The 17,271-nt window shown below is 46.5% G+C and overlaps 1 protein-coding gene across 4 annotated transcripts in view; it reads right to left on the bottom strand.

The window, feature by feature from the left end:
• Window positions 1-17,271, bottom strand: part of LOC115162910 (cadherin-23) — a 712,130-nt gene that overhangs the window by 326,363 nt on the left and 368,496 nt on the right. For all 4 annotated transcript variants that reach the window (XR_003869666.1, XM_029714423.1, XM_029714440.1 and 1 more), the window contains exon 16: window positions 2,922-3,027. Coding sequence is in view for 3 of the 4 variants with exons in the window: in XM_029714423.1 (XP_029570283.1) it covers window positions 2,922-3,027 (106 nt within the window). In the remaining variant the exon portion in view is untranslated. The remainder of the gene's footprint in view (window positions 1-2,921; window positions 3,028-17,271) is intronic.

Below are 17,271 nucleotides of genomic sequence, written 5' to 3'. Positions count from 1 at the left end.
AAGGCGGGGCTTTACCTAGCAGAGACTTGTAGATGACCTGGAGCCAGTGGGTTTAGCGACGAGTATGAAGCGATGGCCAGCCAACGAGAGCGTACAGGTCGCAGTGGTGGGTAATGTATGGGGATTTGGTGGCAAAATGGATTGCACTGTGATAGACTACATCCAATTTGCTGAGTAGAGTGTTGGAGGCTATTTTGTAAATGACATCGCCGAAGTCGAGGATCGGTAGGATGGTCAGTTTTACGAGTGTATGTTTGGCAGCATGAGTGAAGGATGCTTTGTTGCGAAATAGGAAGCCGATTCTAGATTTAATTTTGGATTGGAGATGCTAATTTGGGGCTTTGGTTTACAGTCTAGCCAGACACCTAGGTATTTGTAGTTGTCCACATATTCTAAGTCAGAACCATCCAGAACAGTGATGCTGGACGGACGGGCAGGTGCAGGCAGTGAACGGTTGAAGAGCATGCACTTAGTTTTACTTGCATTTAAGAGCAGTTGGAGGCCACGGAAGGAGAGTTTTATGGCACTGAAGCTCGTCTGGGGGTTAGTTAACAGTGTCCAAAGAAGGGCCAGAAGTATACAGAATGGTGTCATCTGCATAGAGGTGGATCAGAGAATCACCAGCAGCGAGAGCGACATCATTGATGTATACAGAGAAGAGAGTCGGCCCGAGAATTGAACCCTGTTGCACCCCCATAGAGACTGCAAGAGGTCCGGACAACAGGCCCTCCGATTTGACACACTGAACTCTATCAGAGAAGTAGTTGGTGAACCAGGCGAGGCACTCATTTGAGAAACCAAGGCTGTTGAGTCTGCCGATAAGAATGTGGTGATTGACAGAGTCGAAAGCCTTGGCCAGGTCGATGAATACGGCTGCACAGTAATGTCTCTTATAGATGGCAGTTATGATATCGTTTAGGACCTTGAGCGTGGCTGAGGTGCACCCATGACCAGCTCTGAAACCAGATTGCATAGCGGAGAAGGTACGGTGGGATTCGAAATGGTTGGTGATCTGTTTGTTAACTTGTCTTTCGAGACCTTAGAAAGGCAGGGTAGGATAAATATAGGTCTGTAGCAGTTTGGATCTATAGTGTTCCCCTTTTGAAGAGAACGTCACAAGCCACCTGGTCTTCAACATTCCCAAGTTCTTCCATGTCACTCCTCTCCTCTGCACAATCTACTAGCTTCCAGTCAAAGCTTGCATCCACGACAAGACCACTGTACTTGCCTACGGAGTAGCAAGAGGAACTGCCCAACTCTACCTTCAGTCTATGCTCAAACCCTACACCCCAACCTGAGTACTCCGTTCTGCCACTTCTGGTCTCTTGGCTCTCCCAACCATACTAAGCCCAGGGAAAACTATTTTCTGTCCTTGCACCCCAATGATGGAACCAGCTTCCCCCTGAAGCTAGGACAGCAGAGTCCCTGCCCATCTTCCGAAAACCTACCTCTTCAAATAGTATTTTAAATAAACCCACAGCTGATAGCTGCTTTATTGAAGAAAAATGTATTTACACTAACCACGTTTCCATCCACAGTTTTTATGTCATAAAGTCATACCGTATAAAAAAACAATCACCACAGCTGTGATGGAAACAGGAAGTTTTGGTACAATTTCATAAATCCTGGCAGATAATTTGTTCGTTCGACATGGTGGGATCTTTTTTGTGTCTGTAAAATTCATTATGCATGAAATGCCAGTGCAAATGCCTTGATGCTCAAATATTGATATAATAACCATCATATTGAAGTAAACTTGGAGTCACGCAATGATATGGTGTGTGGTCCTACCACTACGACTTGGAAAGCAAGCAGTTTATTAGGCTACAGATGAAATAAGATGAACTTCACAGGGTGGTGAAAGTGCGCTTTGATCTTGATGCTCCTTTCCAATAAATATCGAGGGTCTTATTCTGCTGACATGATGATAGATTCTTGACTGCCGTTTGACAAATAAAAATATTCTCGCTCTAATCAACAATCATTTCATCATGTAGATTATACCTGCACAGCCTAGCCACACTGTATCTGCAAGCTGTTGGCTAGAGCGCATTTGACAAAGGGTCACGTCCTGACCAGCAGAGGGAGGTAGTGTATCAGTTGTGGTCAGGATGTGGCAGGTGGTTTGTGTTTGTTAAATGTTGAGTTGGTGATTGGACTCCCAATTGAAGGCAGGTGTGTTGAGTTGCCTTTGATTGGGAGTCCTATATAGGAGTGTGTGTTTTTCTTTGGGGTTGTGGGTAGTTGTTTGTCCTTGCACTGCGTTGTAGGAGGCTGCAAGACTGTTGCTGTCGCAAGTTCTGTTTATTGTTTTTTCAAGTGGATGCTTTACGTGTTTTTTATTTAAATAAACATGAGTGTCCACAATCCCGCTGCGCCTTGGTCCATTCCTAACGACGGTTGTTACACCAAGACCAGACAGAGTAGGCACATTTGCTATTTAAGGCAACAGTTTTTGTGACAAAACTATTGTTAGAGTTAAAAATGCGATGGAAAACTATTGAACTTTTAGATTTTTATTTGGTACATGAAAACTTAAATGAAAAAGTGCATTTTGTGTGCACTTCATCATCACACACTGATTTTTATCCACAAAAAGTCAATTAGGTGGAAATGCATCACGGGTGGGAAAATTTCTTTATGCGGATTCACATTAGAGTATTCACATTAAAATCTGTCCCAATTGGATGGAAGCCTAGATATGTGGTTGTCCCACCTAGACATCTTAGGATAAATGCACTAAGTGTAAGTCCCTATGGACAAGGACTAAAATGTAAATGTGCATTATGGTCAGACAAAAATATAAATTGGTAACTGTTTTGTTGAAGGTATTGAGATTACTCAAAACAAGTATAAATTCAATGTGTGCATGTGTCTGTGTGTTTATTTGCGTGTATGCATGTGCCTGTGTGTGTGCTGACCTGCGTAGCCCTCCACCATGGTGATTCTGAAGTAACCACGGAACGCAGACACTGATGTGATGGTGTAGGTCAGGAAGTTGTTAGGGGGAGAGTCCTCATCTGTCGCCTGAGAGAGAAAGATAGTGATTACAAGTTATTTTTATAATTTTGTTATTACAATGTATATTTATTTATTTATTTTATTTCACCTTTATTTAACCAGGTAGGCAAGTTGAGAACAAGTTCTCATTTACAATTGCGACCTGGCCAAGATAAAGCAAAGCAGTTCGACAACATACAAAAACAGAGTTACACATGGAGTAAAACAACATACAATCAATGATGCAGTAGAAAAAAATAAGACTATATACAATGTGAGCAAATGATGTGAGATAATGGAGGTAAAGGCAAAAAAATGCCATAGTGGCAAAGTAAATAAAGTATGGCAAGAAAAAAACACTGGAATGGTAGATTTGTAGTTTGAAGAAAGTTAAAAGTTAAAATATAAATAATATGGTGCAAAGGAGCAAAATAAATAAAATAAATAAATACAGTAGGGGAAAAGGTAGTAGTTTGGGCTCAATTAAAGATGGGCTATGTACAGGTGCAGAGATCTGTGAGCTGCTCTGACAGCTGGTGCTTAAAGCTAGTGAGGGAGATAAGTGTTTCCAGTTTTAGAGATTTTTGTAGTTCGTTCCAATCATTGGCAGCTGAGAACTGGAAGGAGAGACGACCAAAGGAGGAGTTGGCTTTAGGGGTGACCAGAGAGATATACCTGCTGGAGCGCGTGCTACAGGTGGGTGCTGCTATGGTGACCAGTGAGCGGAGATAAGGGGGGACTTTACCTAGCAGGGTCTTGTAGATGACCTGGAGCCAATGTGTTTGGCGACGATGATGAAGTGAAGGCCAGCCAACGAGAGCATACAGGTCGCAGTGGTGGGTTGTATATGGGGCTTTGGTGACAAAACGGATGGCACTGTGATAGACTGCATCCAGCTTGTTGAGTAGGGTATTGGAGGCTATTTTGTAAATGACATCGCCGAAGTCGAGGATTGGTAGGATGGTCAGTTTTACGAGGGTATGTTTGGCAGCATGAGTGAAGGATGCTTTGTTGCGAAATAGGAAGCCAATTCTAGATTTCACTTTGGATTGGAGATGATTGATGTGAGTCTGGAAGGAGAGTTTACAGTCTAACCAGACACCTAGGTATTTGTAGTTGTCCACAAATTCTAAGTTAGAACCGTCCAGAGAAGTTATGCTGGATGGGCGGGCAGGTGCAGGCAGCGATCGGTTGAAGAGCATGCATTTAGTTTTACTTGTGTTTAGGAGCAGTTGGAGACCACGGAAGGAGAGTTGAATGGCATTGAAGCTCGTCTGGAGGGTTGTTAACACAGTGTCCAAAGAAGGGCCAGAAGTATACAGAATGGTGTCGTCTGCGTAGAGGTGGATCAGAGATTCACCAGCAGCAAGAGCGACATCATTTATGTATACAGAGAAAAGAGTTGGCCCAAGAATTGAACCCTGTGGTACCCCCATAGAGACTGCCAGAGGTCCAGACAGTAGGCCCTCCGATTTGACACACTGAACTCTGTCAGAGAAGTAGTTGGTGAACCAGGCGACGCAATCGTTTGAGAAACCAAGGCTACTAAGTCTGCCGATGAGGATGTGGTGATTAACAGAGTCAAAAGCTTTGGCCAGGTCAATGAATACGGCAGCACAGTAATGTTTCTTATCGATGGCGGTTACGATGTCGTTTAGGACCTTGAGCGTGGCTGAGGTGCACCCATGACCAGCTCTGAAACCAGATTGCATAGCGGAGAGGGTGCGGTGGGATTCAAAATAGTCGGTAATCTGTTTGTTGACTTGGCTTTCGAAGACCTTAGAAAGGCAGGGTATGATGGATATAGGTCTGTAGCAACTTGGGTCAAGAGTGTCACCTCCTTTGAAGAGGGGGATGACAGCAGCTGCTTTCCAATCTATGGGAATCTCAGACGACACGAAAGAGAGGTTGAACAGGCTAGTAATAGGGGTTGCAATAATTTCGGCATATAATTTTAGAAAGAAAGGGTCCAGATTGTCAAGCCCAGCTGATTTGTAGGGGTCCAGATTTTGCAGCTCTTTCAGAACATCAGCTGAATGGATTTGGGAGAAGGAGAAATGGGGGAGGCTTGGGAGAGTAGCTGTGGGGGGTGCAGTGCTGTTGAATGCAGTAGGGGTAGTTAGGTGGAAAGCATGGCCAGCCGTAGAAAAATGCTTATTGAAATTCTCAATTATAGTGGGCTTATCGGTGGTGACAGAGTTTCCTATCCTCAGTGCAGTGGGCAGTTGGGAGGAGGTGTTCTTAATCTCCATGGACTTTACAATGTCCCAGAACTTTTTAGAGTTGGAGTTGCACGAAGCAAATTTCTGTTTGAAAAAGCTAGCCTTGGCGTTTCTAACTGCCTGTGTGTATTGGTTTCTAACTTCCCTAAAAAGTTGCATATCGCGGGGGCAGTTCGATGCTAATGCAGAACGCCACAGGATATTTTTGTGTTGGTTAAGGGCAGTCAGGTCTGGGGAGAACCAAGGGCTATATCTGTTCCTGGTTCTAAATTTCTTGAAAGGGGCATGCTTATTTAAGATGGAGAGGAAGGCATTTAAAAAAAATAACCAGGCATCCTCTACTGACGGGATGAGGTCAATATCCTTCCAGGATACCAGGGCCAGGTCGATTAGAAAGGCTTGCTCGTTGAAATGTTTCAGGGAGCGTTTGACAGTGATGAGTGGAGGTCGTTTGACCGCTGACCCATTACGGGTGCAGGCAATGAGGCAGTGATCGCTGAGATCTTGGTTGAAAACAGCAGAGGTGTAATTAGAGGGCACATTGGTTAGGATGATATCTATGAGGGTGCCAGTGTTTGCGGCTTTGGGGTTGTACCTGGTGGGTTCATTAATCATTTGTGTGAGATTGAGGGCATCAAGCTTGGATTGTAGAATGGCTGGGGTGTTAAGCATGTCCCAGTTTAGGTCGCCTAGTAGCACGAGCTCTGAAGATAGATGGGGGGCAATCAGTTCACATATGGTGTCCAGAGCACAGCTAGGGGCCGAGGGGGGTCTATAGCAGGCGGCAACGGTGAGAGACTTGTTTTTGGAGAGGTGGATTTTTAAAAGTAGAAGTTCAAATTGTTTGGGTACAGACCTGGATAGCAGGACAGAACTCTGCAACCTATCTCTGCAGTAGATTGCAACACCGCCCCCTTTGGTCGTTCTATCTTGTCTGAAAATGTTGTAGTTAGGGATGAAGATTTCACAGTTTTTGGTGGACTTCCTAAGCCAAGATTCAGACACAGCTAGGACATCCGGGTTGGCAGAGTGTGCTAAAGCAGTGAATAAAACAAACTTAGGGAGGAGGCTTCTAATGTTAACATGCATGAAACCAAGGCTATTACGGTTACAGAAGTCATCAAAAGAGAGCGCCTGGGGAGTAGGTGTGGAGCCAGGCACTGAAGGGCCTGGATTCACCTCTACATCCCCAGCGGAGCAGAGAAGGATAAGTATGAGGGTACGGCTAAAAGCTATAAGAATTGGTCGTCTGTGACGTCCAGAATAGAGAGAAAAAGGAGCAGGTATCTGGGGGCGATAAAATAGCTTCAAGGTATAATGTACAGACAAAGGTATGGTGGGATGTGAGTACAGAGGAGGTAAACCTAGGCATTTAGTGATTATGAGAGAGATATTGTCTCTAGAAATATCATTGAAACCAGAAGATGTCATAGCATGTGTGGGTGGAGGAACTGAGAGGTTGGATAAGGTATAATGAGCAGGGCTAGAGACTCTACAGTGAAATAAGCCAATAAACACTAACCAGAACAGCAATGGACAAGGCATATTGACATTAAGGAGAGGCATGCTTAGCCGAGTGATCAGAGGGTCCAGTGAGAATCAGACAGCTAGCCGGGCCATAGGTAGCAAGCTGGTGGAAGATGGGAGGGAGGTCTGTTTTTAGCCGCCTCGTGCGTTTCCGTCTGTGGGTTAGTGGGGTTCCGTGTGGAAGGGGGGACCTGTCCAAGCTGGCAAAATAGTTAGTTATAGTGGCCCAAGAAAAGTGTCCGACAGACCTATTCAGATCGTAGCCGAAAAGACAGCTAACGATTAGCTGGCCGCAGATGGGCGATCAGGTTACGTCGCGACGGAGGGGCCAGTTGGACAACTCCCTCGGGCAGATAACGTCGGTGATCCAGTCGTGAAGACCCAATGGGGCTCCGCATCGGCAGTAAAACGGGTCAGGATAGGTGAGTTGTAGCCCAGGAGACACTTCAGCTGGCTAGCTCAGGAGTAGCCCACGAGTGGCTGACGGAATTCTTCAGCTGGCTAGCTAGCTAGCTCCGTAATAGTGTGTTAATTCCGAGACCGACGTTGCCAATAGTCACTCAGGTAGCAGCTAGTTAGCTGCAAGATCCAGGTGTAAATGTCCAGAGCCTGCGGTAGAAATCGAGGAAAGGAGAGAGAATAGGTCCGATATGCTCTGGTCTGAGTCGCGCTGTACAAAAACTGGCGATAGCTTTTCGAGCTAATGGATAGCTTAGGACAGCTAACCGTAGCTAGCTGAACTTCAACGTTAGCCAGTGAAAATGGCTAACCTCTGGCTAGCTTCTGTCGTGGAATTCAGATGAGGTAAATAATACTTTCTTTATTTTTTTTTAAATTGATGAGGCGGGTTGCAGGAGAGTGCTTTGAGGTTGAGTATTTAGAATAAAAAAATGTAAAAAGATAAGTGAAGAAAAAAATATGTAAATATATATATATATATACACGGGACACGACAGGACGTCTGAACTGCTACGCCATCTTGCATTTACTTATATAACTCAAGTGCAGTTGTAACATTGATGTGTTGGCAATATTTACTCAATGTTTGTCATGCCAATAAAGCCGTCTGTATTTTAATTTGACGGGGGGAAGAGAGAGGGGGGGATAGAGGAAGAGGAGCGGTGGAGAGGAGAAGTGGGAGAGGGAGGGAGAGAGAAAGAGTGTGTTATTTTGTGAGTGAGTGAGTGATAAAATGAATGAGACAGACAATGTTTGTAGGAGTTTGGATGCACAGATGGATGCACAGATGGTACAACCCTGTGGATAAGACAGCAGGCTGTCAGTCAGTGTGTTATTGGGTAGATTAGAATTTAGGCCCATTATTAGCATACCAGTGTTAAAGATGCACTCTCAAACTTTGTACAATTTCAGCCAGTAGTTTTGAAAGTGGTGCTCACAAGCCAAAAGGGGTCCCTGTTTTTTGTGTACTACGTCATCAAATTGTATACTACGTCATCAACTTTTTGGGGTGCAATTCGCATGATATGTTACAGATCCAATCTGAACTATATGTAACGTATTTGTTATCCTTAAGATCCTGGACTGCATCTTTAATATTGAATGAACACCAGAGGAGCAGCACAGCAAACAGGGAACAGCCAGAAGTGTGAATGTCCCATTCCAATGTGTGTGTGTGTGTGTGTGTCGATCTCTCTCTCTCTCTCTCTCTCTCTCTCTCTCTCTCTCTCTCTCTCTCTATGTCCCATTCTAGGTTAATCCAAACAACAATAACACCCAGAACAACACCTTGAATGAATAGAATATTAATCCTGAGGCATTGAGAGCCATTGGAGTTTCCTAGGGTATCAGTATGGTTTGGACATGTAAAACGCTGACTTGGGTACGTATGCAACATTTTTTATGATAATGTAGAGATTTGACTGGTTATTTCTCTGACTGAGAAAGCACTACTCTCATCTCTCTCAAATCAATCATATCTCTATATCTCTTAATCTAACTTGCTCACCTTCGCACCTCTCTCTCTCTCGCTCTCTCTTGCGCACTCTCTCTTGCGCACTCTCTCTTCAAATACTTTATGATAAGGCATAACCCTCCGACCAACTAAGAGGGGTGAAAGATAAAGAGAGGAAAGGAGAGGCGTAAGCAGGGAAACAGAGACTCTGGGAGGCAAAGAAAAGGCATTATTTGTACTGAGGAAGAGACAGGGATGATGAGTGTGGGGCTGAAAGGGAGAAAAGCTTTTGTGTGCTTTGTGTCACAGTATACCCTTCCCCATCATCTCTCTCACTCCTCCTTTCCTTTTGGCTTCACAGTACCCCTTGCTCTCTTTCTCTCTTGCTCTCTCTCTTGCTCTCTCTTACTCTCTCTCTTGTTCTCTCTCTTGCGCTCTCGACTTGCGCTCTCTAGCTCTCTCTCTTGCGCTCTCTCGCTCTCTCTCTTGCGCGCTCTCTCTCTCTTGCGCTCTCTCTCTCTTGCGCTCTCTTGCGCTCTCTCTCTCTTGCGCTCTCTTGCGCTCTCTCTCTCTCTTGCGCTCTCTTGCGCTCTCTCTCTCTTGCGCTCTCTTGCGCTCTCTCTCTCTTGCGCTCTCTCTCTTTGCGCTCTCTTTCTCTCTCTCTTGCTCTCTCTATTGCGCTCTCTCGCTCTCTCTCTCTATTGCACTCTCTCTCTCTTGTGCTCTCTCTCTTGCGATCTCTTGCGCTCTCTCACTCTCTTGCGCTCTCTCGCTCTCTTGTGTACTCTCGCTCTCTTGCGCTCTCTCGCTCTCTCTCTTGCGCTCTCTCGCTCTCTCTTGCGCTCTCTTGCTCTCGCTCTCTTGCGCTCTCTCTCTCTCACGCTCTCTCTCTTGCACTCTCTCTCGCGCTCTCTCTCTCGCGCTCTCTCTTGCGCTCTCTCTCTCGCGCTCTCTCTCTCGCGCTCTCTCGTGCTGTCACTCTCTCTCGCGCTCTCTCTCTCTCTTGCCCTCTCTCTCTTGCTCTCTCTTGCGCTCTCTCTTGCGCTCTCACGCTCTCTCTCTATTGCGCTCTCACGCTCTCTCTCTTGCTCTCTCTATTGCACTCTCTCGCTCTCTTGCACTCTCTCTCTTGCACTCTCTTGCGCTCTCTCTCTTGTGCTCTCTCTCTTGCGCTCTCTCGCTCTCTTGCACTCTCTCTCTTGCACTCTCTTGCGCTCTCTCTCTCGCGCACTCTCTCATGCTCTCTCGCTCTCTCTCTCTCTCGCTCTCTCTCTCTTGTGCTCTCTCGCTCTATCTCTTGCACTCTCTCGCTCTCTCTCGTGCTCTCTCTCTTGCTCTCTCTCTCGCTCTCTCTCTCTCTCGTTCTCGCTCTCTCGCGCTCTCTTGTGCTCTCTCGCGCTCTCTTGTGCTCTCTCGCGCTCTCTCTTGTTCTCTCTCTTGCGCTCTCGACTTGCGCTCTCTCGCTCTCTCTCTTGCGCTCTCTCTTGCTCTCTCTTGTGCTCTCTCTCTCACTCTCTCTCTCTCTTGCGCTCTCTCTCTCGCGCTCTCTCGTGCTCTCTCGGGCTGTCACTCTCTCTCGCGCTCTATCTCTCTCTTGCCCTGTCTCTCTTGCTCTCTCTTGCGCTCTCACGCTCTCTCTCTATTGCGCTCTCACGCTCTCTCTCTCTTGCTCTCTCTATTGCACTCTCTCGCTCTCTCTTGCTCGCTCTCTTGTGCTCTCTCTCTTGTGCTCTCTCTCTTGTGCTCTCTCTTGTGCTCTCTCTCTTGTGCTCTCTCTCTCTTGCGCTCTCTCGCTCTCTTGCACTCTCTCTCTTGCACTCTCTCTCTTGCGCTCTCTCTCTCGCTCTCTCTCTCTCACTCTCTCTCTCTTGCGCTCTCTCGCTCTCTCTCTTGCGCTCTCTCTTTGCGCTCTCTTGCGCTCTCTCTCTCTTTGCGCTCTCTTGCGCTCTCTCTCTCTTTGCGCTATCTTTCTCTCTCTCTTGCTCTCTCTATTGCGCTCTCTCGATCTCTCTCTCTTGCGCTCTCTCTCTTGTGCTCTCTCTCTTGCGATCTCTTGCGCTCTCTCACTCTCTTGCGCTCTCTAGCTCTCTTGTGCTCTCTCGCTCTCTTGCGCTCTCTCGCTCTCTTGCGCTCTCTCGCTTTCTCTCTTGCGCTCTCTTGCTCTCGCTCTCTTGCGCTCTCTCTCTCTCTCGCGCTCTCTCGCTCTCTCTCGTGCTCTCTCGCGCTCTCTCACTCTCTCTCTTGCGCTCTCTCTCTTGCGCTCTCTCTTGCGCTCTCTCTTGCTCTCTCTTGCGCTCGCGCTCTCTCGTGCTCTCTCGGGCTGTCACTCTCTCTCGCTCTCTCTCTCTTGCTTGCTCTCTCTTGCGCTCTCTCTTGCACTCTCTTGCGCTCTCACGCTCTCTCTCTCTTGCTCTCTCTATTGCGCTCTCACGCTCTCTCACTCTTGCTCTCTCTATTGCACTCTCTCCCTCTCTCTTGCTCTCTCTCTTGTGCTCTCTCTCTTGCTCTCTCTCTTGTGCTCTCTCTCTTGTGCTCTCTTGTGCTCTCTCTCTCTTGCGCTCTCTCGCTCTCTTGCACTCTCTCTCTTGCACTCTCTTGCGCTCTCTCTCTCGCGCACTCTCTCATGCTCTCTCGCTCTCTCTCTCTCTTGCGCTCTCTCTCTTGCGCTCTCTCGCTCTCTCTCTTGCGCTCTCTCGCTCTCTCTCTTGTGCTCTCTCTCTTGCTCTCTCTCTTGTGCTCTCTTGTGCTCTCTCTCTCTTGCGCTCTCTCGCTCTCTTGCACTCTCTCTCTTGCACTCTCTTGCGCTCTCTCTCTCGCGCACTCTCTCATGCTCTCTCGCTCTCTCTCTCTCTTGCGCTCTCTCGCTCTCTCTCTTGCGCTCTCTCTCTCGCTCTCTCTCGTGCTCTCTCTCTCGCTCTCTCTCGTGCTCTCTCTCTCGCTCTCTCTCGTGCTCTCTCTCTCGCTCTGTCTCGTGCTCTCTCTCTCGCTCTCTCTCTCTCGCTCTCTCTCTCACACTCTCTTGTGCTCTCTCGCGCTCTCTTGTGCGCTCTCTTGTGCTCTCTCGCGCTCTCTTGTGCTCTCTCGCGCTCTCTTGTGCTCTCTCGCGCTCTCTTGTGCTCTCTCGCGCTTTCTTGTGCTCTCTCGCGCTCTCTCTTTCTTGCGCTTTCTCTCGTTCTCTCTTGCTCTCTCTCTCTTGCGCTCTCTCTCTCTCTCTTGCGCTCTCTCTCTCTCTCTTGCGCTCACTCTCTCTCTTGCGCTCTCTCTCTCTTTCTTGCGCTCTCTCTCTCTTTCTTGCACTCTCTCTTTCTTGCACTCTCTCTTTCTTGCACTCTCTCTTTCTTGCACTCTCTCTCTCTTGCGCTCTCTCTCTCTTGCTCTCACTCTCTTGCGCTCTCACTCTCTTGCGCTCTCTCTCTTGCGCTCTCTCTCTTGCTCTCTCTTGCGCTCTCTCTCTCGCGCTCTCTCTCGCGCTCTCTCTCTCTTGCGCACTCTCTCGTGCTCTCTCGGGCTGTCACTCTCTCTCACGCTCTCTCTCTCTCTTGCTCTCTCTTGCGCTCTCTCTTGCGCTCTCACGCTCTCTCTCTCTTGCTCTCTCTATTGCGCTCTCACGCTCTCTCTCTCTTGCTCTCTCTATTGCACTCTCTTGCTCTCTCTCTTGCTCTCTCTCTTGTGCTCTCTCTCTTGTGCTCTCTCTCTTGTGCTCTCTCTCTCAATTCAATTCAATTCAATTCGCTTTATTGGCATGACGTAACAATGTACATATTGCCAAAGCTTACTTTGGATATTTACAATATAAAAAATAAATAAAAATGAGAATCAAAAATTGTCAACGGGACAACAGTAACAACAATAACCAACGGTCAATATAACCATACATTCAACAATAACAATAATCATACAGTTGAGGACATGTGCAGGTTTATTGGTCTGTCAGACACTGTCCCTCAACTTATGGCAGGCAGCAATGTAGTGCGCTGCCAACCCACAGCTCTCTGCGTCCTCCCCCAACAGGATGGGTAGCCTATCCTCATCAGAGAGGTCTTTAAAACCTTGAATAAGGATTTCAAATTTGGGGAAATGACACTCTCTAATTGTTTTATATTTTTGACATTTTGTCAGGAAATGCAGCTCCGTCTCAGGTTCTGCTGTTGTGCAGTGGTTGCACAGCCTTTCCTCTACAGGGAGCCAGGTTTTCCTGTGTCTACCCTTCTCAATGGCAAGGCTGTGCTCACTGAGCCTGTACTTTGTCAAGGTTTTTCTAAGGTTTTGATCAGTAACCATGGTCAAATATTTAGCCATAGTGTACTGTCGATTTAGGGCCAGATAGCACTGCATTTTGCTTTGTGTTTGTGCTTGTGTTTCCCAATAAGCAATGTAGTTTTGTTTTGACTGTGTTGTAATTTGGTTTATTCTGATTGATTGGATGTTCTGGTCCTGAGGCTTCAGTGTGTTAGTAGAACAGGTTTGTGAACTCATCCCCAGGACCAGCTGGATGAGGGGACTCTTTTCTTTGCTCAGCTCTTGGCATTGCAGGGCTTGGTAATGATATGAGAGGGGGTCACTGTATTTTAGATGTTTCCAAAACTTAATTGCTCTTTTTTGAGTTTTTATTATTAGTGGATATTGGCCTAATTCTGCCCTGCATGCATTGTTTGTAGTTTTCCTCTGGACACGTAGGAGAATCTTACAGAACTCTGCATGTAGGGTTTCAATGGGGTGTTTGTCCCATTTGATGAAATCTTGTTTTGCAAGTGGACCCCACACCTCGCTGCCATAAAGTGCAATTGGTTCAATGACATATTCAATTAGTTTTAGCCAAATTTTAATAGGTATTTCAATTTGAATTTGCTTTTTAATGGCGTAGAATGCCCTGCGTGCTTTCTCTCTCAGTTCATTCACTGCCTCATTAAGGTGTCCAGTTGAGCTTATTTTTAAACCTAAGTAATTGTAGTGTGTACAGTACTCTATATATTTTGTACCAATTGAGAACTTTGGTCTAATTCCCTGAGATCTGGATCTTCTCTGGAAAATCATTATTTTAGTCTTTTTGGGGTTTACTGCCAGGGCCCAGGTCTGGCAGTACTGCTCTAGCAGGTCCAGGCTCTGCTGTAGGCCAGGTGCTGTGGGTGACAGCAGGCATAGGTCATCTGCGAAGAGTAGGCATTTAACTTCTGAATTGTGGAGACTAACACCAGGGGCTGAGGATTTTTCTAGAATAGTGGCCAATTCGTTAATGTAAATATTGAAGAGTGCAGGGCTCAGATTGCAACCCTGACGAAGGCCCCGCCCCTGGTTAAAGAATTCTGTCCTTTTCTTACCAATTTTAATGCTGCACGTATTGCCAGTATACATTGATTTAATTATGTCATATGTTTTACCCCCTACACCACTTTCAATAACTTTGTAGAACAGTCCTGTATGCCAAATAGAATCAAATGCTTTTTGGAAGTCGATAAAGCAAGTGTATATTTTGGTATTATTTTGGTGGACATGTTTATCTATCAGGGTGTGTAAGGTGTAAATATGATCAGTTGTGCGATGTTTTGGTATAAATCCAATTTGGCTTTTACTCAAGACATTGTGCTTATTAAGGAAGTTTAGAACTCTTACATTGATGATACTACAGAAAACCTTCCCCAGGTTACTGTTCACACAAATGCCTCTGTAATTGTTAGGGTCAAATTTGTCTCCATTCTTAAAGATTGGGGTTATGAGTCCTTGATTCCAGATGTCAGGGAAATAACCTACACTCAGGATCAAATTAAACAATTTTAATATAGCCAATTGAAATTTTGCACTAGTGAGTTTGAGCATCTCATTTAGGATGCCATCAGGTCCGCAGGCTTTTTTAAATTTGAGAGCCTGAAGTTTCTTATAGAGCTCCTGGTCAGTAATTGGGGAGTCCAATGGGTTTTGATTGTCCTTTATAGCTTTTTCTAATCCATTCAACTTCTCATGGATTTGGCGTTGTTCTGCGTTTGTGTCAATTTGAACGGTGTTGTAGAGTGTTTTGAAATGGGTTGTCCATATGTCACCATTTTGTATTGCTAATTCCTCTTGTTTAGATTTTTTTAGTTTTTTCCAATTTTGCCAAAAGTTGTTTGTGTTTATGGACTCCTCAATTAGTGTCAGCTGCTTGCTGTTGTACTGTGCTTTTTTGGTTCTGAGTGTACGTTTATAGAGTTTTAAAGTCTCACAGTAATGAAGGCGTAATTCACCATTATTTGGGTCTCTGTGCTTTTGGTTGGATAGTGTTCTAAGTTTTTTCCTTATAATTTTACAATCTGCATCAAACCAGTTGTCATCTGTGATTTTTTTAGTTTTGTTTTTTATCAATTTCAATTGTGCTTCTTTTGCCGTTTGCCTGAATATATAGTTGATGTTTCGTACTGCTAGATTGATGCCTTCTTTACTGTGAGTGAATGTGGTATCCAGAAAGTTATCTAAGAGTGTTTGGATATTTTGGTTCCAGGTTGCTTTCTGGTATTCTTCTGTGCTGTTTTGGGCCCATCTGTATGAATTTCTGATGTTGTACAGCTTACTGGGCTGTGAATGTGTGGTTGTTTCCAGGTCTGTTCTTTTGAGGAACAACGTAATTTGGCTGTGATCAGACAGAGGTGTTAGTGGCTTGACAGTGAATGAGCTGAGAGAGAAAGGGTCCATGTCTGTGATCATATAGTCTACTGTACTGTGGCCAAGAGGTGAGCAGTAGGTGAATCTCCCCAAAGAGTCCCCCCGTAACCTACCATTGACAAAGTACAGACCCAGGCTTCTACAGAGCTGCAAAAGATCCCTGTCACTGTTGTTTCTATGGGGGAGATTAAGATAGTTAGAAACAGTATGGCCTGTAATAAAGCTGTCCCCTCGTGTGCTCGTTAGATCAGGTAGTGTTCCTGTGCGCGCATTTGTGTCCCCACAGATGAGCACATTTCCCTGGGCCTGGAAATGGCACGTCTCTTCCTCGAGGGTGGGGAAGATCTCCTCTGAGTAATATGGGGATTCTGAGGGGGGGATATATATTGCGCAAAGGAACACATCTTTTCCTGTCAGTACAAGTTCTTTTTTTAGTTTTAACCAAATGTGGTATTTGCCAATTTTGAGGGGATCAATTAGATTTTGTAGTTCGGATTTGTACCAAATGATCAATCCTCCAGAGGAGGATTGATCTCTCTTGCGCTCTCTCTCTTGTGCTCTCTCTCTCTTGCGCTCTCTCGCTCTCTTGCGCTCTCTCGCTCTCTTGCACTCTCTTGCGCTCTCTCTCTCGCGCACTCTCTCATGCTCTGTCGCTCTCGCTCTCTCTCGCGCTCTCTCTCTTGCGCTCTCTCTCTCGCTCTCTCTCGTGCTCTCTCTCTCGCTCTCTCTCGTGCTCTCTCTCTCGCTCTCTCTCGTGCTCTCTCTCTCGCTCTCTCTCGTGCTCTCTCTCTCGCTCTGTCTCGTGCTCTCTCTCTCGCTCTGTCTCGTGCTCTCTCTCTCGCTCTGTCTCGTGCTCTCTCTCTCGCTCTCTCTCTCTCGCTCTCTCTCTCACACTCTCTTGTGCTCTCTCGCGCTCTCTTGTGCTCTCTCGCGCTCTCTTGTGCTCTCTCGCGCTCTCTTGTGCTCTCTCGCGCTCTCTTGTGCTCTCTCACGCTCTCTTGTGCTCTCTCGTGCTTTCTTGTGCTCTCTCGCGCTCTCTCTTTCTTGCGCTCTCTCTCGCGGTCTCTCTCTCTCTCTCTTGCGGTCTCTCTCTCTCTCTCTTGCGCTCTCTCTCTCTCTCTCTTGCGCTCTCTCTCTCTTGCGCTCTCTCTCTCTCTTGCGGTCTCTCTCTCTCTTTCTTGCGCTCTCTCTCTCTTTCTTGCACTCTCTCTTTCTTGCACTCTCTCTCTCTTGCTCTCACTCTCTCTTGCTCTCACTCTCTTGCGCTCTCACTCTCTTGCGCTCTCACTCTCGCGCGCTCTCTCTCTCTTGTGCTCTCTCTCTCACACTCTCTTGTGCTCTCTCTCGCGCTCTCTTGTGCTCTCTCTCTCGCGCTCTCTTGCGCTCTCTCTCTCTTTCAATTTTTCAATTCAATTCGCTTTATTGGCATCGCCAAAGCTTATTTCGGATATTTACAATATATATATATATAAAAAAAGAGAATATTTCGCTCTCTCGCGCTCTCGTGCTCTCTTGCGCTGTCACTCTCTCTCGCACGCTCTCTCTCGCGCTCTCGTGCGCTCTCTCTCTCGCGCTCTCACGCGCTCTCTCTCTCGCGCTCTCTCTCTCTTGCTCTCTCTCTTGCTCTCTCTCGCTCTCTCTCTCGCTCTCTCTCTCTTGCGCTCTCTCTCTCTTGCGCTCTCTCTCTCTTGCTCTCTCTCTCTCTTGCGCTCTCTCTCTCTCTTGCGCTCTCCCTCTCTTGCGCTCTCTCTCTCTTGCGCTCTCTCTCTTGCGCTCTCTCTCTTGCTCTCTCTTGCGCTCTCTCTCGCGCTCTCTCGTGCTCTCTCGGGCTGTCACTCTCTCTCGCGCTCTCTCTCTCTCTCTCTCTCTCTCTTGCCCTCTCTCTCTTGCTCTCTCTTGCGCTCTCACGCTCTCTCTCTCTTGCTCTCTCTATTGCGCTCTCACGCTCTCTCTCTCTTGCTCTCTCTATTGCGCTCT

This window comes from Salmo trutta, chromosome 2 (genome assembly GCF_901001165.1).
Source record: "Salmo trutta chromosome 2, fSalTru1.1, whole genome shotgun sequence".
Lineage (NCBI taxonomy): Eukaryota > Metazoa > Chordata > Actinopteri > Salmoniformes > Salmonidae > Salmo > Salmo trutta.
Note: the sequence above shows the minus strand (reverse complement) of the source record. Positions and strands in the feature narration are given on the sequence as shown.